This window comes from Mandrillus leucophaeus, unplaced genomic scaffold (genome assembly GCF_000951045.1).
Source record: "Mandrillus leucophaeus isolate KB7577 unplaced genomic scaffold, Mleu.le_1.0 Scaffold329, whole genome shotgun sequence".
Lineage (NCBI taxonomy): Eukaryota > Metazoa > Chordata > Mammalia > Primates > Cercopithecidae > Mandrillus > Mandrillus leucophaeus.
The window spans coordinates 1,115,193-1,137,990 of NW_012103465.1; the positions used below are offsets into that span (position 1 = coordinate 1,115,193).

Here is a 22,798-nt window from a genome sequence, read left to right on the forward strand (position 1 = left end):
GACAATCTTTCCCTTCAAACATGCCAGAGTTGTTTACTTGTCTCTGGGTTCCTCTTTGCTCACTTATGCCAAAACCAACTATCACTCAGAGGTACCAGTTGTCCGGACTGGAAGAGGGTTTCATGATGCTCATCTGAAGCAGCAGCCAAGCTTTTCTCTCTATCTGTCATCCTACCCCTCATTAAAATTCAGCCCTCCTCCAGGTATGAATGACAAGCACATTACCCTGTTCACACGGGTGCACACATATCCAATTCTGCAGTTTGATTGGGTTATTATTACATCCAAATATTACTGAAAGCCATTATTACCTGACTCTTGACTTTGACTTATTTTATAATATTTGTACACATTTCATAACGATAATAGAGCACTACATTTAAAACAAATCTTCTCCCTCTCCTCCAATCAGAACCTGAAATCTTAAAAAGCTCCCTGAAACACAGAAACCTGTCTCTTCCTCTTACTACAACCATGTAGCAACAGCCCCTTAAACCAAAAGTAAAATTTAGAGTGGTGTAGCTATTGTCATTACAACACTTAAAAGAAAAAAAATAAATCTAACTGCAGTGAAATATTACTCCTCACCCGGATAATTAAAAGAAAACATTCATGCCTCCCTTCCTCTACCCCAGCTCCATCTGCCACCCAGTGGATGGGAAGGGAGAAGATTTTGCTACAATTTCAGTATCGTGACAATTAAAAAAATTAATTTTTTCATATCAATCACTACAGGGAAATCAGGCTTGATTGGTGGTAACATTCCAATACAGCAAAAATTAGAGACTGGTTTTATTAGTCCATTTTCACACTGCTGATAAAGACATACCTAATACTGAGTAATTTATAAAGAAAAGAGGTTTAATGGACTCACAGTTCCACGTAGCTGGGGAGGCCTCACAATCATGGTAGAAGGTGAAAGGCATGTCTTACATAGTGGCAGACAAGAGAGAATGAGAGCCAAGCAAAAAGGAGTTTTCCCTTATAAAATCATCAGATCTTGTGAGACTTGTTCACTACCATGGAACAGTATGGGAAAACTGCTCCCAGGATTCAATTATCTCCCACCGGCTCCCTCCCACAACACTAGCAATAAAGGGAACTACAATTCCAGATGAGATTGGGGTGGAGACCCAGCCAAACCATATCACTGGTTAAAAAAAATATATATATTATTCTAAATGACCTACCTGGAAGACTCCATCACTGGGTACCCTGAAGTATACTAAAGACCCACTTATTAACTGCCTTAAAACTACAACCACTTACCTCAGCATACTGTGCTGCTGAACTGGCTTCAACTGCATAAATTCTCCTAGCTCCAGCCTGTATGGCAAAAAATGACAGGATTCCCGATCCACAACCAACATCTAGAACCACCCGAAAGGAAAGAAGACAAAAAACAAAAAGTGTGAAAACACAAACAAGTGCTTGGCTACTGGCACAAAGCCAGCTTTGGGTGTTGAGGTCAGACTTATTAAAATACTAGCTTTGATGTTTCTAGTGGCCTTACCTTGGCAAGGTTATGAATCTCCGTGAACCTTGTTTTTCTCACATGTTAAATGGGGTTAATAACAAACACTCTTAGAATTGGATGTAGAGATTAAATAATATGAAAGCATGCAAAGCACTTGGCACATAATTGATGTTTCACAAATTATTGCTATTATGATAGTTTCTTTGTAACATGGACTGCTTTGAGGATGCTTAGGGCCAAGAGAAGTAGGTGTCACAAATGAGCTTGCTCCACCAATTCTATCAGCATAAACAAACGAAAACGGTGGCCAGTAATTTTTGGAATGATATATCTAGGTTTAGAAATCACTGAAGATAGTCTTGAAAAATTCAAAAGTGAGGTGTGTGCTTTTATACCAGGGCCCCTCCATAAAGTTGGAGAGGTTTCTCTGGAGGGTAGGAGCAGATGAAGGTAGTGGAGCGATGAAATTTTTCTTCCACTCTCTGTGTTCAGATCTGGATCTTAGATCAAGAAAACCGCCATTTACTGGCACAAAAAGGCCAACACTGAACCCTGCATGCAAGGGGTGGATGGTATGTGGTCAGCCCCTTTCTCCAAGCACTGCTGGAGCTAAGGCTCGAATCTCAGCCTGATCATTGAAATTTCAAGTTACTGTATTTCTGTCTCATTGATGCCTTTTAGTCTCAGCATCTTTTGGCACTAACTTTGAACAAGACATTTTACTTGGCTTTACCTCCTCACAATAACAATATGAGTAGACAACATTATTATGCCCATGTAATAGGTTAAAAAAAATCCCTGAAAATCGGAGACACTGAACAACCACCTCAAGTTCAGCTGGCAATAAATAGGGAGGCTAAGAGTTGACTCTGAACATGTCTGCCTTCATGCTCATGTTTTTTATTATCATACATTGCTTGCTGACATTCGTCTTCTATAAAACTGACATTTCAACACGGCAATACCAATAGACAATGGTTGACAAGGAAACAAAGCAGTATGTTTGTTGGAAAAATTAGAAAAGTTAAAAAATTATAGCAGGAAAAATTTGCCAAAAAACAAGAATTATTAAGATGTGTGTGTGTGCATTTTAACTGCAATATCACACTGTGATGACACAGATACTGTGCCATTATTCTAAGAGAACATGCTGTTAGTAATGGGTTCACAGTGCTCACTTATATTAATCTAGAGCTGTGGCTGTATTCCATACGGTTTCCTAGGGTTTGGGTAATTAGGAGCATTACCAATTTAAAATGTCACCCAGACTCCAAAATTGACTATCAGGCTGTCTATACTTTTAGAAATAACAGTATTCTCTTTTCCTCATCCTCCCGAGGAAATACATCATCTTCATGTGGCCATGGTCTGTTGTAAGAACACTCACAAGTGCCATTTAAGAAATGGAGGCTGTTAAGTTGGAGAATGCAATCCACGGTCCCAAAGAAAAATGCACTACATTCAGAAGAATCTTTCTAGAACTTTCTTCGATTAAAAACACAACACTCTAAATTTCAAGTTCAGCCCAGGGTATGGATGCAAAGTTAAGAGACAATGGAAATTGTACCTGGATGCTCTGGGAACAGGTGCCCCGGAAATGTGTAAATGAAGTTCTTTATCTAATTTATTAAGATGGCACGAAGCACATCTTAGAGCAGTGTTTTCCAGTTCTCGTGATGCTGCAGACTAAAAACTAAAGGAACATCTCACCATTAGCAGAGAGATGGGGGAAAGGAAATTGGGAGAAAGAAAAAGAGACAGAGATGGGAGGGAGCCTTATGTGGTTGGGCTTTTGGAAATTTGGTCCATTTGGTAAAAAGATACTTTAACAGACCCAGGCCATATCTAGAGAAGTAGTGACAAATTATAAGCTGAGAAAATTTTCTAAAAATGCAAGCCAAAGTAACTTTAATCATTTGGCTATTTCAAAACAGAGTTAGGCCTTGAAAAAGAATCCAATCTTCTGCTAGCACTGTCCAGATAAGTCCATCTGCTGCCCACTTATGTGGATATTAAAAAATCTTAACAAGTAAATTTTCAGTCATGCCATGGGAAGAGACAGTGAGGAGGTAGAGGGACATTTCCCTTTCTCTACATAAGCCATGCAACTTTGGAAAACAAAGCCTTGGAGGACCAAGGATAAATTCTGTGGGGAAAAAAACCCTAAGAGTCAAAGCAAATACTTAGGCTCTAACGGAAATACACTACCTCAGCCCTTTCCATCTGTGGTTTCCAAGACTGTGGAAGAAGAAAAGTCATTAACACAGGTAATTCCATTATGCTTTCTTACATAGCACCTTAGGAAGCATTGGAGCTGCCTCTAATTGTATTTATTTCTTCTTATAGAGGTAATATTGAGCTCATTTCTTATTCTACCATTGGTAGGTCATCACAGAAGTGGATATATTTCAGGAATTTAGCAGTCATTGAATTATACTTTCATGCTCTGGGAAAAAATATCTCCCCTCAGGCAGAGGCAAAATAGAATAACTAAATCCCCTTGTATATGTAGAGCAGTTTACAGTTGCCAAAGGATGTTTGCCTGACATTATCTATTTGATCTTCATGCCTCTCTGGAATAGAAAGTACATACAGTTTTGTGCCCATTTTATTGATAAGCTGAGGCTCAGAGATACTAAGTAGCCAGCCCAAGTAGGTAGCAAGGTTGGTAAGCAGCAGTTGGCAGAGTTAGGATGAAAATCCAGTGTTTAACTCTTTGCACAACTCTCACTCTCTTTTTGTACAGAAAAAAAAAAGAGAAATGAGTGTACTGTGAAGAGATGCAAATCTGGCCATATCACACTTCTAACAGTTCCACACATCTGGGGGAGAAGGAGAAGGTCTCTCTGGTATGTTGTCCTGAGTCCTGAGCCATCCAGTAATGGCTGACCTTTTTTGTCTCTTCTTCTTTACTCCTCTCCTTTCTTCCGCACACACCCTAGGCTAGGAATCACGTCCCTTTACTTCATTCTGTGCTCCCTCATGTGCAATTCCCTGTGGCAGTGGGAGCCATCACCCCATACCAAATGTTCACGCTCTCTCAGAATGCAGCTGCCAGGAAGCAGCTGCCTACCCAAGACTACATCTCTCCACCCCCTTGCATCTACATGCATGGCCAGTGGAATGTGAGGCAAAGTGATTAGTGTCACTTCTGGGCCAAGGTGGTTAAAGGTCCAGCATACATTCCCTGCACTGAAGATGAAAACAGCCTGAATCTCTGGATCACCACTTTGGGAAGAGCCACTCAGAACACACTGGACATGGCATGAGCAAGAAATAAATTTTATTATGATCAACAGCTGAGATTTAGAGATCGTTTTAGTAGTAGTTGGTATCCACTGATCAATACATTGCCCCTAGATAACATTCCCTCCTCTCATTTTTCTACCTGGGAAACATCCTTTAAGACCTAGCTCAAATCTCATATCTCAGGGATGCATTCCCTGATTCCCCAGTCGGGGTAGGCTGGGTTCTCTGGTACCTTGCATGTCACTCTCTAACAGCACTTATCACAGGATATGACAAGTAGTTATTTACACAGTTGTCTTTCCTGCTTAGCCTGTGAGCTTACCAAAGACAGGAATCACATCATCTCTCAGTACCTAGTGAGCACAGTAGGAAACATAAAAACCATTAATAAATATTTGTTGCCTAAATGACTGAATGGGATGGCCCAAGATAGCAGTCTTTTAATTCCAACATCATTTTGAAATATCTTCAGGAAAGGCCTAAGACTTTTGTCTGCCATTTGGACTCTGGAAATGCTCTTGCATCACAAGGCAGCACCCAAAGAGGATGAGCTCAGGATGCTCTTGCTTTATTCAAGATTCATAGCCTGTAATGTTTCACTGAACCTTCCTTGTCTTCTGCATTCGGGCCTCTTTTTTATTTCTTGGCCTCCATGTCACCCCACGCATCTGACACTTTTTAGTCTTGATTTTCATGACCTCTATTCTTCCTCCTTGACTATGATTGGAACACGATCACCCTTCTGACTAGCTGAGGTAGCCTTCCGCCAGGTCCTTCTGCCTGAAAACAGGCGTTCTTAGAAGACTTTATGCTCTTTCCTGCCACAGGCCTTAGTACATTCTGTTCCTTTTGCTTGCTATGTTCTCCATTACACACAATCTGCTTTCAGTCTGCGGTCATATTCTTTCACTTACTCGGTGACTATTGTGCTGGATATTCTCTATTTGCTCCTCCAGATCTATCCTCCACTCTTCTTATCTTGGTCTTTGGCAGGAGCCTGACCTATATCGACCGTAACAATGGGCTTTCTTGCCACTGGATTCTAGTTGGGATAAGTCAAGGGAAATGACAATAGGAGATCAGAGGGAGTGAGGATGGTGAGGTCAGATTATTTATTCTTTTGGCTTCCTTTTTTCTGTGTCTCCATGGTTCTTGTCGGACTCCCATCTCTTACAGCTCTGATATTATGTCACATTTCCAGTAGCTACCTTTAGGTCCAGATAGAATAACAGGTTCACATTCTTGCTGGTAACAGAGTGCTTCACTATCCCTTCTTTGTTCCCCTAACTCTGCCTACATCTTTGTAAATAGTCACGTTATCTTTAACTCTCATTAAACACCCTGTGTGATGGTTAATACTGCGTGTCAACTTGATTGGAATGAAGGATACAAAGTATTCATCCTGGGTGTGTCTGAGTGGGTGTTGCCAAAAGAGATTAACATTTGAGTCAGTGGTCTGGGGAAGGTGGATCCTTAATCTGGTAGGCAAAATCTAATCAGCTTCTAGCAAATATAAAGCAGCCAGAAAAACTTGAAAAGGAGAGACTGGCCTAGCCCCCCAGCCTACATCTTTCTCCTGTGCTGGATGCTTCCTGCCCTTGGACATTGGACTCCAAGTTCTTCAGTTTTGGGACTTGGGCTGGCTCTCCTCGCTCCTCAGCTTGCAGACAGCCTATTGTGGGACCTTGTAATCACATAAGTTAATATTTAATAAACTCCCTTTTAGATAGATAGATAGATAGATTATAGATATAGATATGGATATATCTCCAATTAGCTCTGTCCCTCTAAGAGAACCCTGACTAACACACCCTGTCATGTGTGCTGTCTCTCTCCTGCAGGGACCCTGGCTGTTAAACCAACTCATCCTTAAGGTCACAAACATCTCCACCTTTTAATCTTCAGTGTAGGGAAGGTATGCTGGACCATTAACCACTTTGGTCCAGAAGTGACACATCACTTCCTCTTACATTCCATTGGCCATGCATGTAGGTGCAAGGGGGTGGGGAAATGTAGTCTTGGCTAAGTCTCAAACATCTCCCCTGGTCTTTGCTCTCCTAGCATGCTAAGTCCTCTTGTTGTATACTTTCTTATCAGCATCTCTTCATCCTCTTTCTTCATAACATTCACCAGAATTTTAATTTTTCATATAATGAATGATTATTTGATTAATATCTGCTCTCTCCCCTGGATAGTAATCTTCATTAAAGGAGAGACCCCATCTGTTTCTCACTATTGAATCTGACATGTAGTACAGGGTCTGGTGCACAGTGGAGACACTCACTAAATCTTTGTTGAACAAACTGAAGGAATGAAAAGGTCTCTCACTACCACAAAGAGAGGACAGATTCCTGATCCAGAAAATATAGTACAAATCTGTCACCTTGCTGAGAAGCCACCTTATACCAACATAAGTCCCCACCAACCTAGTGAAATTAAGAATCTTTCAAAGGATTACTTTCTTTTGACCTTGCCATACTCTCCCTATATTACCATCCAGTTAGGTCTTGTGGACAATCACCTTCTAGAGAGCGAATTCATCCTCAGCTGCCTGTTGGATACACAGGCAGTGACTGTAGACATGGCTATTTTTTGGCTTATACATAGTGGTGCCTGAAAATAGTATGAAATCCCTGGCAGGACTAACTGGGAAAAGTCAACAACTGGTCCATGTAGTCGTGTCCAAATGTCAGGGGGATTTATTGGTAAGAAAAGTTTTAAAAATATTAGAAAGAAAGGGTTATCATTTTGCTTTACTGATTATTTTAATTACATGTTCTTGTAGTTTCCTGGGCAAAGAAATCCTGCAAAATGCTTGGACAGGGCTTACATAGCTCCAAGTCGATTCAAAACTATTCATTTGGATTTAGTAGGTTAAAATTAACAAGGAGTATATAGATCCTTATGAAAGTATGAAACAAAATTACCCTTGAATAAAAGAGTAAAAATAAATACAGTCATCTGTTGGTATACATGGGGGACTGGTTCCAGGAATCCCCTTGGATACCCAAATCCTTGGATGCTCAAATCCCTTATATAAAATAGTGTGCTATTTACATATGACACATGCACATCCTCCTGAATACCTTAAGCAGCTTCTAGATTACTTATAATACCTAGTACAATGTAAGTGCTATGTAAATAGTTGTTGTACTACATTGTTTAGGGAATAATGACAAGAAAAAAGTGTCCATACATTTTCAGTACAGATACAACTACTCATCTTTTTTCCGAATATTTTGTTCCACAGTTGGTTGTATCCATGACATAGAACCCACAGAAACAGCGCAGGAATATGAAGGACCTATTGTATCTACTACTTCTTGTATACTTACTGTATGCTATGCCTGTTTAGTACTGTGTAGGAATTACCTTTTTAACTTGTGATGACAATTATTATTTTCTCCATTTTGTAGATAAGGAGGCTGAGAGTCAGAGATGAGATTTTTTAAATTATCTGGGTTGAATCCTATACTATCAGCCACTCTCTCAACTTCAATTCTAAATTATTATTTGTTCTATTCAGACTAGATTAATACTGGCCATATTTAGACTTATTATTCACTCTAGCTTTTTATAATTGTCTTCAAATATGAAGGTTTCGATTATCCTACAATTGGTTCCTCAAGTGATATCAGTTATTATTTACTAATTTTTCTTTATTTTTTGAGCACATCAGTGGCTGCTCTGAATTGCAATGCCTGTTATTATTGCATGCCTTATATTCCTGTGTTCTGTGTCCTACTTCCACAGACATCACTCCTTCCTGCCCTCATTTTATTCCATCTATAGTCAACTCACTAGACAGCCCAAAGCCACATGTGGCTGAAGCTTGTGCTCAGTGTCATGTGCTTCATCATCACTGTTGGCTGCCACAGGTTGCCAACCCCCATAGACTGCATCTAGTAGCCGAATCTTCCAATATCCAAACTATGGACTGACAGGTAGACTGAGCAGCTCCTGGGCAGTAACAGAAAGAGGAAGCTGCACAGACTTTTGCAGTCCATCGCATCTCCTACTCCAGCTTTTATCAGAGGAGAGAATGTCCAAAGCATCTCAGCAACTACAGAAGACATCCTCTTATGGCCTTTTCAGCTTGGACTTAAATCTTATTCAGATACTTAGCACTTTCATTATGGCAGGAAAATTCTGCAGTGATAGCTCCTCCTAAGACAGAACTCTACATCTGTGCAGTGAAACTTGCTTGCACGCAGAGGGTTGCCTGTGTTTAAATAATGCAGAATTAATGCTTATGAGCACATTCTGTTTAGTCTTCTGGAGGAAGACGGATAAACTTATTATCAACCTTTTAACCACCCTTCTACCAGTTCTATAACTATTTTCCTTTCTAATTAGGGACTATTCAAAACATGTGATCATGCTTAGTTTCTCTCCTCACAACTAACCCTGCTTTAGACCTGGGCGTGATCACTCAGCTCTAGACCCTTAAACACTCTTTCATTCATTCACCAATGTGCAAGCACTGCCAGGTGCTGAGAATACAAAGATGAATAGAGCAGGACTGTCTGGGAGGAGGAATAGACATTAACAAAGAAGTACAATCATGTGCTACAGTGGCAATAATAGAATTATGTAAGGGCATAGTGTGAGCAGAAGGAAAAAGAGCCTACTTTACCACGGGGTCTGGAAAGATTTCATTGAGGTGACCTGGGTACTGGAAATTGAAAAGTGAGTCAATATTGTGCCATTTAAATGACGGAAGATGCAGGAGCTCCGGGAAGTATGGACAAAGGCATCTAAGAATGATAGAGCCAGTTGCATATGGGAGGCAGTAAATTGCATCAGGAGCATGATATGAGTATTAGAGTTAGAAGCGGGGCATGGTTAAGACATGAACATGGCAAGAGCAAAACCTGGAGAAACTGGCAGATGCTTGATCATAAATAGTCTTTTGTGCAAGACTTGGCTTGATTCTTCAGCAAAGAAGAATCATCGGAAAGTTTTAAACAGAAGGATTATTTCATAGGATTATGTCATAGTTGCATTTCAGCAACATCATACTAGTGGCATGGATTGGAGGGCCACAACATCAAGGGTAACAGAACCTAGCAATCCTAACCAGTGTCAGTCCCCTCTCCCTTCCTCCTTCCAATCAGAACTTCAGTTTAATTGAGTATTTACCCTCCTCTATGTGGTTAACCATCCACAGATCCAGAGAGGGGATCTTGATTGGTCTAGGGCAATCAAAACTGGTTCTATTCCTCTTGCCAATGATGGGTTTAGGCTTGGGCATGTGATACGATTTTCTTCATGAGTCTACTGAGAAAGACTACTTGGGAAAGATTTCCTCCCTCCTAAAGAGACACACAGAAAAGATCCCTCCTATTTCCTGAATGTGGTTAAATTTGGATGTGATGCTCAAAGTAATTGGCTAAAACAGTCAAAGGTAATGTGACTTCACAGATTAAAACACCATAAAGTTGCATTACTTTTGACTGTTTTAGCCAATTTGAGTAGGGATTTTTCCTATTCCGAGTCAAAGGTATCTTAACTGGTACAAGCAGGAAGAGTAGTTGCAAAACTTTTGCGATATTCTAGGAAAGAAACAATAAGAATGAGAACTGGGGACTTTCTGTGGGACAGGAGAAGTGAAAAGATTGCAGAAATGCTGAGACCATTGAATCTAAGGGATTTAGACTTGAAAGGAGAATAAAAAGTATAGATTGACTCCTAGGTTCCTGGTTTGAGTGCTGGTTATAATGCATTCTGGTTTTGCCTCAAGCCAGAAGAGAACGCTTGCCTTGCTATCTAGCAGAGGGGTCCTAGAAATTGCTTACACTGATCTTTGAATCCTGGAGCTAGATTTTATTGCTGATGTTGCTGCTGCTGCTGTTGCTGCTATATTCACTACTGCCTGAGGAACCTATTGCAATGATTTCTTCTAGGTCCTCATATCATTCATTAGCACAACAAACAGTGCACACTTCATTTGTGCCATGTGCTTCCTATAGTGGAATTTCCTTATTTCTGTTGAGGCAAGAGAAAGCACTGCAGCACTTACTTGACGCTCATGCGCATGTACCCTTGAAGTGTAAGGGAGTTAATACCCAGTGAGGGAATACTTTTACCAATGGGAGACGGCAGCTAATGAATACATCATTCCCCATTTCTCCCCTTAGAGGAACTATTTGAGGATGAAGTGGCTTCATATTGCCCCTTTGAAGATGTCCTATGACACAAAGCAATCAGTTTTTCATAAAGCTGTGGCCAGCTCAGTAATGTACTGCTTTCTACTTGCTCTCCCTCCTTTCTCCTACTCCTGTTTTCCTGAGATTAATACTCCCTGATAAAGTGCCAGCCCAGAAGCCTTTGCCTCATGCTCTGCAATTTAGGGAATCTAGACTGAGAAATTGGTGGTAGTTACAGGAATATCAACATGTTTATTGAGATGTCCCTGTGACTCTGTCTTTTCTGGGTTTCCGGAACTTCTCAATTCTAAACCTAAGCCACCACTCTGAGGTTAAAGTGGACATGCCAATACTACAGACTCAGGAAATTAAGTGAAAAGAGAATTTAGGCAGAAGCTCTAAATTCATCAGAATTTTTCTGGTTCAGTGCCAGAAAAGACCAGGGTCTAGTACAGTTGGCCCTCAGTATCTGTGAGTTCTGCATCCAAAGATTCAACCAATAAATCAAAAATATTAAAAACAAAACACCCCATAAAATAACAATATAACAATGTAAAAATACAAATAAAAATACAATATAAAAATTATTCATATAGCATTTACACTGCATTAGATATTAATCTAGAGATTATTTAAAGCATACAGGAGGATGTGCATAGATTATATGAAAATGTCATGCCATTTTATACAAGAAATTTGAGAACCCACAAATTTTAATTTGGGGGGTATGTGTATGTCCTGAAACCAACCTCCCACAGATACCAAGGGATGAAAATACAATATTTTGAAGAGCTTATTGGTTGGTTGCTTCATCCAATTTAACTGCTTTTTAATGATCTTATCCTCTTTATTTACTTACATTCTTAGCCTGTAAGCAGACATTAAAACAAAGTCATCTGTTTTAGATATTACTCTGTCATACAGAGCCTTCTATATAAGCCTTTGGAAAGTCAGTAGTTGCCCCAAATTGGCCCTTCATGGCACTGTCTTAGAGGAAGAGTGAAAGGGTTGGAAGTTCAACTCTAGGAACTTTCTAAAATGCTTTGTGTTCAGTGGCTAGGCAATCCATCAGGCAGAAGTTAATTTCAATGAAATTCTGTAAGTGAAGTATTAATCCATCAAGCCCCTCTTTTTCTAACCCCCTCCCATGCACAGCTGGTGCACTGAGAATATCACCTTATCCACCTGTCCCTAACTTAATGAGTTTGCAAAGGTAATATATAGTGCCATTTACCGAATATCTCTGGTTCTCCTTATGGGCAGATGTAGATGTGCATTTCCCTGCTTTGTTGAAATTAGGAGTGACCATATGACTTGCTTTGGCCAACGTAATGTGGTTAGAAGTAACACTGGCCACTTTCAGGTGGAAGATTTAAGAACTAGCTGTGTGATTTGGTAGGTCCTCCTTTTCTCTACAACAGGAAATAGTAATGCTTCTCATGGAGGCTGTTCCATCAGCCTGGGTCCTGGAGTGAGAATGATACAAAGTAGAGAAATAAAGCTCTGTTGGATTAAGCCACTGACATTTAGGAGTTGATTGTTACAGCAGTACAGCCCTGACTCACAAGCCTGGGTAAGCTGTATCTTTGAGGGTCCGATGATTTCTGATTCTCATTCCCCAGTCCCGTGTGCAGCATTCCAGAGCTGTGCTGAGACTCTCCAAGAAGTTGCTTACTAAATTTTTACAGCCACCATGTGGTTAAGTGTGCTTACCACAATTTAAAATTAACTTCAAAAAGATCAAGGTCACATGTCGCCATCTTGAAAGGGGCAGAGATGTGCTTTGAGCACAAATATCTTGGTTAGAAAGCCACCTATTGCATTGTACCCTAAAGCCCTCAGCTTCCTTTTCCCCAATTACTCTAAAAGTCAGTCTGTGACCAATACTTATTCATAGTCTTCTTGGCTCTCCTGGGGAGCTGTACTTTGCTTTCATACCAAATGAAAGCATTTCCTTTTGCTGACTCTGGCATCTTTCTCCAGTAACCTTTCAGGAAGTAAGTCTACTCAAGCTCAAGATTCTGGCACAGATATACTCCTGCTTCACTCACAGGCAGAAGATCTGTTAAGTGGGTCCCCTTTGGGCTTTAGGGACCAAAGAGATCAGTTAAACCTAGACTCATTTTCTATCACTTTCTCTTTGCCTTTATTACAGGGAATTAGTCTCAGAAATGAGTTACTGTGATATCTAACTTAATGAAACTAGTCTCTATACTATGCTGCATTGAATAGTGTCTACCTCCCCAAAATTCATGTCTATCCAGAACCTGTGAATGTGACCTTATTTGGAAATAGGGTCTTTACAGATGTAATCAAGTTAAGATAAGGTTATAATGAATTAGGGTGGGCCCTAAATCCCATATGGCTGATGTCACTATGAAAGGAGAGAAATTTACACAGAAACACATACTAGGAGAATGCCATGTAACAACAGAGGCAGCAATTGGAACGATGCATCTATAAGCCAAGGAGCACGAAGGACTGCCAGCAACCAGCAGAAGCCAGGAAGAGGTAAGGAAGGATCCTCCCCTAGAGCCGTCAGAGGGAGCACGGCCCTGCAGACATCTTGATTTCAGACTTCTAGCCTCCAGAACAATGAGAGAACAAATTTCAGTTGCACTTAGCTACTAACTTTGTGGTAATTTGTTATGGCAGCCCGGGAAAACTGAATCACACTTCAAAGCCCAAGCTATAGAAGAAGCATACACACACACACACACACACACACACACATATATATATATATATATATACAGATACTGTGTTTCACCATCACATCCTGCTCCCCTCACATTCCAACAATCACATAGCGAAATGTCAGTTTATCAACCTAGAGCATAAAACAAATGACTTTCTGTCACCCCTAAAATCATCCTGCAGTACAGACTTTGCATACAGACAGACCTGAGTTTGCATGTAGCTCTGCCACGTAGCAGTTGTTTATGCTAAAGCAAGTTAGTTAACTTTCTGTAGCTCCAATCCCTTTACCTATACTATTAGCCTAACAATATGTATTGCATTTGTTTCTTGTACAGCACACAGGGCGTTTGCCATTCTTCGGTGCCTCTCAGCATGAGAACTCCTTTCCTATGTTTGGGGAGTGCCCCACATTCCAAGGCAGCACCAGCCTCTTGCTAGGGAAGTGAAGGTGTCAGCTAAAGCACAAGCATGACCCAGGCTCTGCCAGGAAGATGTGCTTTGCATGGGAGCTCAGAGTGTGAAGATGTAGGGACTACACGGAATCCACTATGGTGAGGTCATATGGTGGCATCTGTTACCTCCAGATCCCAGAGAATCAGAGGGAAAGTTCTTAGGACAACATTCAAGATTGGTATTTAGTGAAAGCTGTGTACATTGCAGTATCTATGTCTGGCTGCACTGCTGTCTTTCTGAGATCAATTCTGCAACATGATTTTGAAAATTATTCCAGATATGTAGCTTCTAAGACTCATTATCTGAAGTTCCTGTAACCTTTAGGGAAATCCTTTTACTGTATTAATTTCTGATGCTGGCAACTAAGAACCTTGACTAACACACAAAGATTAAATTATATAGGATATGTGAAGCCCCTAGCAGAAATCATAAGTAATTTCTTTTTCTTTCTACTCCCACCCACAGGCTCTGAACAAGGATTCTGCCACCACAGGGTTAACATCTATGCTGGTCAAGAAGTAGAGAGTCAGTAGAAATGGAAGGAAGCAAGCACTCACAGACAGCACTATGTGGCAGATCTAGGCTGTAGCCTTTATTCTGGTCAGTGATGAAGGTCAGGCCTCATTAGTGTGTGCAGTGTTTTAAAGTGAGGGAGAATTTCAGAACAGGACTAGAAATGGACTCAAAGGCCTTTGACCAAACTGATGATAAGCACACACCAAAGAAAACTCATATCAGAAGAACTAAAGCTCAGGCTCTGCAATCTGAATATCAGCTGATGGTCTGAACAGGTTGCTTTCCATGTTTGTTGTTATTTATGTTTTCTTTTAAGCTTTCAAATCCCTAAATCCCTTCTGCCTAAGCCAAACTCACATTTGGATGCACCAAGCAGCTGTTGCAACTGGGGATTCTCTCCTCTGTGAAAACACTGATTTAAAAAAATAATAAGCTCTCAGCTCCTGCTCACTCTCACAAGTTTCCAGCAACTGGTGCCCTGACAAATGAAGTGTCAAAACATTTCCAAATTAAAACCCCACAGCTCACACAGCCCCATACCCTTAGCAGGATGGACTTTCCCTGCTTGTGCCCAGTGCACACTTGAAGAAACTAAAAATAGCCAGATGGCAATTAACAGAAACTCCAAGAAGGGGAGATGGGTTGGATTCTAGTGGGGTCAGTTTCCTGGAAGGATTCCAAATGGAGTTCTCAGCCAGCAGTGTGCTCTGGCCAAGAAAGGATTTTCATTAAAACTGCATGGAGGAGGCAGAATGAAAAATCAAGATGTGGAAGCTTTAAAGTAATAGCAGAGGTGGAAACCCATGACCATCAATAATAATAATCCTTGCTAATACAGAGTTCATATACACTATATCATCTTGAACTTGTAAAAGCTCTAGAAAATAGCTACTACTCTTATCATTTTCCTACTTTTATAGATAAGGAAGCCAATGCCCAGAGACTGTAGACAACCTGCCCAAGATCTCAAGACAAACAGGACAAAGGTCTATGGCAGGTATATTGTAAGTGGTCAAGCAGGAGTTTCAACTCAGCTCTCTGGTTCCAGAACTCATGAATGTAACCATCGTGCAAGGCAACCTCATTGTAGTCACGGGGATGTTTAAGTAACCAAAATGTTTTTATCCTATCCTTAGGTTGGAGAAACAAAAATCTCCCTTAGCAATTTTAGCCAACCTTCCCATGGGCAATGTCTTTCAGGTATTATGTGTGCAGGCTCCAAAGTTAGACTAAGTAGGTCTTATTCTGGCCTTTTTATTTCTAGTTGTATAAAATCAGGTAAATTATCAACCTTCCTGGGCCTTTATTCTCTCATCTCTAAAAGAGCAATAATATTAGTATTTATCTCATAAAGTTGTGATGAAGATTAAAAGAAACGGTGTGTGGAAAGCCCTTAGCATGGTGCTTGCCCATACTAAGCTGCTCAATAAATAATAGCCATTGTTATTGATCATTCTAAAACCCTGTGCTTTTAGGCAGTCAATTTCAATGCCCTTTTAAATAGTCAATTTCAATGAGAAAGAATGCAAGGATTTAGTGAAAAAGGAGTATCCTCCACAGACTCCCAGGCATTATTCCAGAATGCTCTTCAGTATGATGTAAGCAAACAAAAAAAGGACTAAAAAAGATGGAGTGAGGGGTCCCAACCATCCTGGTTTGTTTGGAACCAGGGGATTCCTGGGAAACTAAAGTAGGGTCAGTTTTCTCCTTCAATTTTCAGAAGGGAGGAAATATTTACTCCCAGGAGAGGGCACTAATGGAATTAAGAGTGGTCATTTCCCCTCCCTCTTTTTTCCCCTTAGCAGGAATGACTCACCTTGATGATGACACTGGGAAATAGGATGGAGCAAGCATAGCACATGCACTTGGGAGGGGTCGGCCTGCCCACTCCCAACCAAGTGTGTGTCCTTGAGTTTCCCATGTGAGAACCTTATGGGGCAGGCTCTGGACTTGTTTGGGAGACCAGTTGTTTGGCATGCAAGTGAGTGGAAAAGTTCGGTTTGGGAGCAGAAGATTTAGGAAACTGCATTTGGCCATAGGTCTGAACCCTGTTCTGCAAACAGCAACAATAACGTTGATACTGTGATTTCTTCCTGACATCTGTGTCTATTTCTAAATTGGTTCAGAACTCAAAGAAGAAAAGGGATATAATTAATTATCAACCATGTGATTAATTATCACCTTCATAACCCCTAACAGATGGATGCCTATTTCATTTCATTGGCAGAGGAACCTATTTCAGGAAGGCAGGGAAAGGGTATTTTGTAAAATCAAATGAAGTTAGAGCTGGGAGTGACCTTAAAGATAATCTAGTCCAATATCTTCATTGTTATAGATGAAAATATACAAAAATGAAATGGCCAAGTGATACAATCCATGTGAAAAGTCTGTGAAAGACTTTTATAATGTAAGTTATTAGTGTCATTAGTAATTTAGGGAGTGGTTTTTAAAGTTGTAACCAGAATTTAAAATAGATCATAGATAACACAGAAAATAGATTACAGATTAAAACTAAAACTAAGTCCCTATACAGAGAGAGAATATTTCCTAAATAAAACTAATGGCTCCAGGAAACATGCTCAAACCATGAAGAAGAAACCAGCAGTTCAGAGTTAAATTTTATTTTAATTGGAAAAAACCTACCTTAGGTTGACAAGATTGCTTACTCACAACCTTGAAGACCAGATAAGCTCAAAAATGAACTAGTTTTTCTCCTTTGTCTTCATCCTGCCCATCTATCCTAGCAGATCCTCTTCATTGGGAATGTTTACTTCATAATTGTTAACCAGGCATGTCCCACTGGCAAAGTAAGGTTGTTTGCTGGGCACCTCAAGACATACGACATATAAGACTCTTTGGCTAAACCCCGCCATTTCTGGTCTCACCTTTGCCTCTTACCCATTACTTTCACTCATCAGAGCACATAGAAGTGGCTTTTAGATAGTGTCCAGTCCTGGGTGAGTTGGAGGAGGCCCACTTCACCCTCTCTCTCTCTCTCTCTTTCTCACTGAATACAGCTGTAACACCTGGACAGAATGCCTCGAGCAACTATTTTAGGCCTCCGAAGAGTTAAGAATGTCAGGCAGATTAGGAAATGTATTAGTCCATTCTCACGCTGCTAATAAAGACATACCTGAGACTGGGTAATTTATAAAGAAAAGAGGTTTAATTGACTCACAATTCAACATGGCTAGGGAGGCCTTAGGAAATTTGTAATCATGGCAGAAGGGGAAGCAAACACATCCTTCTTCACATGATGGCAGGAAAGAGAAGTGCCAAGCAAAAGGGGAAAAGCCTTTTATAAAACCATCACATCTCATGAGAATTCACTCATTATCCCAAGAACAGCATGAGGGTAACCAACCCATGATTAAATTACCTCCCACCAGGTCCCTCCCAGGACATGTGGGGATTATGGGAACTACAATTCAAGATGAGATTTGGGTGGGGACACAGAGCCAAACCATATCAGGAGATAAGACTGGGATTTGAAATACTACCCAACCAACAGTGAGTTTACTCCTTTTTTCCTCCAGTAAACCCTGGCCTAAAGTCGACACACCAGAAATGGGCACCAGGGTACAAAGAGACCTCCTGAGACACCCTGTAGCTCTGGTTTTAGCAGCGGGAAAGTAAATTCCGTAGAGTCAGAGTGTGAAAATTCTCTGTGTTTCTCTCTTCTCCCCCTCCTCTCTTCCCTCTATTTCCCTCCTTTTCCTCCCTCCTTCCACACTCTTATCCCCAAGAATCTTGTGGTATTACCAACATCAGCCTGAATTAGACAAAACTATAAGGGAAGGAAACCTTCCTCCCCATTCAGTGGAGCTGTCATTCCCAAGGCTGGGCTGACCCCCAGTGCTTTTTTTTCTCTCTCGGTCTCTCTCTGCTTGGCCAGTATGCAGGCAAAGTCATGGAAGTACATGGCAGAGTAAACTTATTAGCAAGAGACCGAAAAGTGATCACAGGAAACCAAAAAGTATCACGGAAAGGAAGGAGCTTGGCAAAGCATCTCCATACACTTTCATTTATACATTCCTGGGGTCATCCTCAGCCTGTGCATGGATGGATCTGGTAGTAATTAGCATACCAAACTTTGAGAACTCTGCCCAGGTGCCAGGCTGACCACTGGGTGACATACACAGTGGACAGATCCAAATAGCACCGCCAAGGCTTTGAAAAATGAATTGACATATGAAACATAGCCCTCAGAAGATCAACTATGGGGAGGGAAATTGCAGCCCAAATCCAACCAAGAAGAATTGGGAAAACCTCAATTCTTATGGGAAAAGATAATCAGCTGAAACTAACACTGCCATGACATAGAGGTCAGAACAATCTGACAAAGACTTTTAAAACAGCTATTATTAAAAAACTTCCAACCAGCAATCATGAACACCGCTAAAACCAATGGAAAATAGAAAGTGTCAGCCAAGACACAGATGACAGAACAAAGTGCCAAATGGAAATTTTGGCATTGAAAAATATGACAACTAAAATAAAAACTTCACTGATGAGCTCAATAGCAGAATGGAGATGACAAAGAATAGAAAGCCATGTGCAAACCAACTTCTAGCTGGGGGCCTATGTATCACTACCTTTCATTCATCTTTTCCTCTGTTTTCATTAAACGTTGTTGTATAACAATACCATACAGTTGTATATACTTGTATGCAGCTGTATAATTGTATTGTATACAACTATAACTACTGTTATGCAACAATAGTTAGTGAAAACAGAGGTAAAGATGCAAGAATATTTAGTGACTTAAACCAGAAACAATTTATGAATTTTCTCAATTCTGTGGGAGGGCTGGGCAGTTTCTCTCCTGGTCTTGCTTGGATTTGTTCATTCTTCTGCAGCCAGCAGGAGGGTTGGTTGGACTGGAAGACCAAAGATGGTCTTGCTCACAGGTCTGGCAGCTGTTGGCTGAGGTGCCTCAGTTCTCCATTTGACCTCTGAACTCTAGCAGGCTAGACTCCTTCACAGTATGGTAATCACTGGGTTCCAAGAAATTGAGAGCAAAAGCTATGAGGCTCCTTAGGGCCTAGGCTCTGGAACTCAAACAGCATCACCACTGTCATATTCTATTGGTCAAAGCAGTCACAAAGTCAGCACAGAGATAAGGGGCAAAATATTAGAATGTTTCTTGATGAGAGAAGGAGCTACATGACTATGTATGTGTGGATACAGGGAGGCATGATTATTGGGATAATTATTTCAATATCCTAGCACAACCTTCCTGGGGAGTAATGCTGCAAAACTCAAAGACCATGGATCTACAATTATTATGTCAGTAGACTAGACTGTGAGGCTTAGAGAAGTTCAGCATTTTGCCTAAGATCACACAGCTAGTTAAGGAGAAAATATGAAACTAGGTCCCATACTGCCGAGTCTTTGGACTAGTACTGTTGCCTCAGAGATAAACTGTTGAGTGTTTTGAATAGTTTTTCTCTTTAACAGGTAGAAGAACCCTAGACAACAGTTGTATAATGTGCTGGCAACCATTCATCATTCATATCCATTTCGTAAGGGAAATAAATGCATGTACTTGTGGAGTCTATGAAAAAACTGAAGTAGAGTGTCTCACGAAGAGCTATTTATTATGTAGCAATAGAGCTCCTAAACTGTTTGATGCACCAAAACAGTATATTCAGTCTCTAGAGTTCCTGACACTCAAAGGTTAATAATTTTAGTGAGATAAATTCACATAACATCAAATTAGCCATTATTTTAAAGTGTACAGTATGGTGTCATTTAATACATTCATTACATTGGGTGACCATTACCTTTATCTGGTTATAAGATATTTTTATCACCCCCAAAGGAAACTCTGTCCCCATTAAGCAGTCGCTTCCTATTTCCCTTTCTCCCTCATCCCTGGCAACCACTAGTGCACTTTCTATCTCGATAAATTTATCTATTCTGATGCTTCACATAAATGGAATCACATGATCTTTTGTGACTGGCTTCTTTCACTTAGCATGTTTCGGGGGTTCATCCATGGTGATGCATGTATCAGCATTGCATCCCTTCTTATGAATCATACAAATGTGAATAATAGTGATAATATTCCATGCATAAATATACCACATTTTGCTTATATATTCTTCAGTTGATGGGCATTTGGACTGTTTCCACTTTCTGGCTATTTTGAATAATGCTGTTATGAACATTTGTGTACAAGTATTTGTTTGAATGCCTGTTTCAATTCTTTTAGGTGTATAACTAGGAGGGGAATTGCTGGGTCATATGGTAATTCTACTAAAGTTTCATTTGGATTCTGGTCTTGAAAAGGTTTCTGAAATGCATGAGATTCATAACCTGCTGCCGGTATTACCTTGTCTCTAAAGTCAATGTGATTCTGGAGGACGGCTCTGTGGTAAGTGGCTGTCCTCACAAAATCTTGCATCATGTTCTGCTGTTGAGAAATGCAGCCATAAAACTACAAGGGAAGGAGAAAAGAGGGGGAGTAAACAACCCACAAAGTCAGCACAATCATGAGCATCTGATTCTGACAGCCACTTTGGTCAAGAAAGACATGATCTTTCACAAACAGAGAAGCTGAGGCTCTGAGAGACACAGTGACTTGGCCATGTTGGCCCTATATGTAAAGCATAGAATTCTAAGTAGATCCCAGACTTCTGACTACATAGATTCAATAGATTCAGGCCTAGATATTGACGAGAGAAGTACTCAAGATCCCTTCCTAAATCAGAGGTTATGAGAGAGCACAAATCAAGAGTAATAGACAAGTTGGGATGGTTGACACCTGCAATCCCAGAACTTTGGGAGGTTAAAGTAGGAGGATCACTTGAGCCCAAGAGTTGGAAGCTGCAGTGAGCTATAATCACACCAGTGTGCTCCAGCCTGGGCAATAGAGCGAGACCCTATCAAAAAAAAAAAAAAATAGAGTCAAGAGAGAAAGGATCCAGGGCCAAAAGGGATGGCCTGCCCTGATGAGCCCCATTAGCCTCAACAGAAAAACAGAACTTGGATAGAAATCCTGGTGGAGGTGGAAGTGGGGCAGAAGGTAGTAATCATGGTAATCCTGATGGAAACAGAGGCAAGCCAGTTGGGTGATGTGGTGTATATAAGTCCCTGAATACTAGTAAGAAATATTATTGTTGTAATTGGCACCATTTAAGGCCTTTCTATGGGCCAGGTACCATGCTAAGTGCTTCACAGTCTCATCTAATTAAATTAAAGCATCATGACAATCAGGTGAATTATGTTTCTCAGATGAGGAAGCTGAGGCTCAGAAAGATCTAGCAACTTGCCCAAGTCCTGACAATGTAATAAGTGGCAGAATGGGGATTTAAATCTATGTAATGCTGATGCTGCTGGTCTGGCGACCACATTTTGAGAACCACTGCAGTATCAATTATCTCCTCTCCACCCACCCTGCCCAGATGTGTTCAGAGGCACACCTTGAAACAAATCAATTTATTCCACAAAGGATAACCCTGCTGACCTGGAAGTACTGTGCAGCAGACGCTTCTTCTGTCCACTGGCTGAACACCGGAGTATTCCTTTTTTTGATTTCGGCATATTTTCAAAGTATTTGCAAATGCACTGAATTCTACAAGGATATAAAGCAGATCCATTTCTTCACCTTGGAAACCATAGAGCTCACCATTGCACTCTAAAAAATTCCAACTGTGAAAATATTAGAATATGAAAATGGCATATTCATCCCTGAACACATACATGATAAGAGATGGCAAGGCGGAAATGGGTACTATTCCGAGCTGTGACACCCTTATTTATACTTGTCAGACATATTTGCATTCAGAAATGTCAAGTGAGAGAGCACAAAGAAACACAGGCAGAGACTGGGCTCCAGAAATTCTCCTGGTGCTGCGCTTACAAAGCTCATAGATTTATACTCAGAAAGTGCTCTAGGGAAGGTGATTGTTGATAATAAGAAAAAAAAATATGTGAATACAAAAAACAGAATGTATACATACATATACACACATATATTTTATATAGACATTCATATAGCCTCATTCTATTGTCATGACCATTTTTTCTCTCTCATTTAGTATTACCTAAATGTATAGAGAAAAGGTAAAATAACTGGGGATATTTGAATACAAAGAAATGCTTTGTCATTTGAGGAAAGAATATTGAAGTGAAAGCTCAAAAAATTCCAGAAGTGATATTGCTAATAGATAACACAGTGTTCACAGTGGCCATTTCCTGTGACTTCTGCCTCAGAGATGTCTTATGAATACTGCCCAGTAGTCTCCAC

General features: G+C 40.5%; 1 protein-coding gene across 1 annotated transcript in view; it reads right to left on the minus strand.

Moving 5' to 3' along the window:
• The window catches only part of LOC105545458 (histone-arginine methyltransferase CARM1-like), a 161,938-nt gene that overhangs the window by 75,245 nt on the left and 63,895 nt on the right, over positions 1–22,798 (minus strand). The window contains 4 exon segments of the mRNA XM_011988408.1: positions 1,270–1,370; positions 20,866–20,986; positions 22,016–22,063; positions 22,065–22,123. Of these exon segments, the coding sequence (XP_011843798.1) occupies positions 1,270–1,370; positions 20,866–20,986; positions 22,016–22,063; positions 22,065–22,123 (329 nt within the window).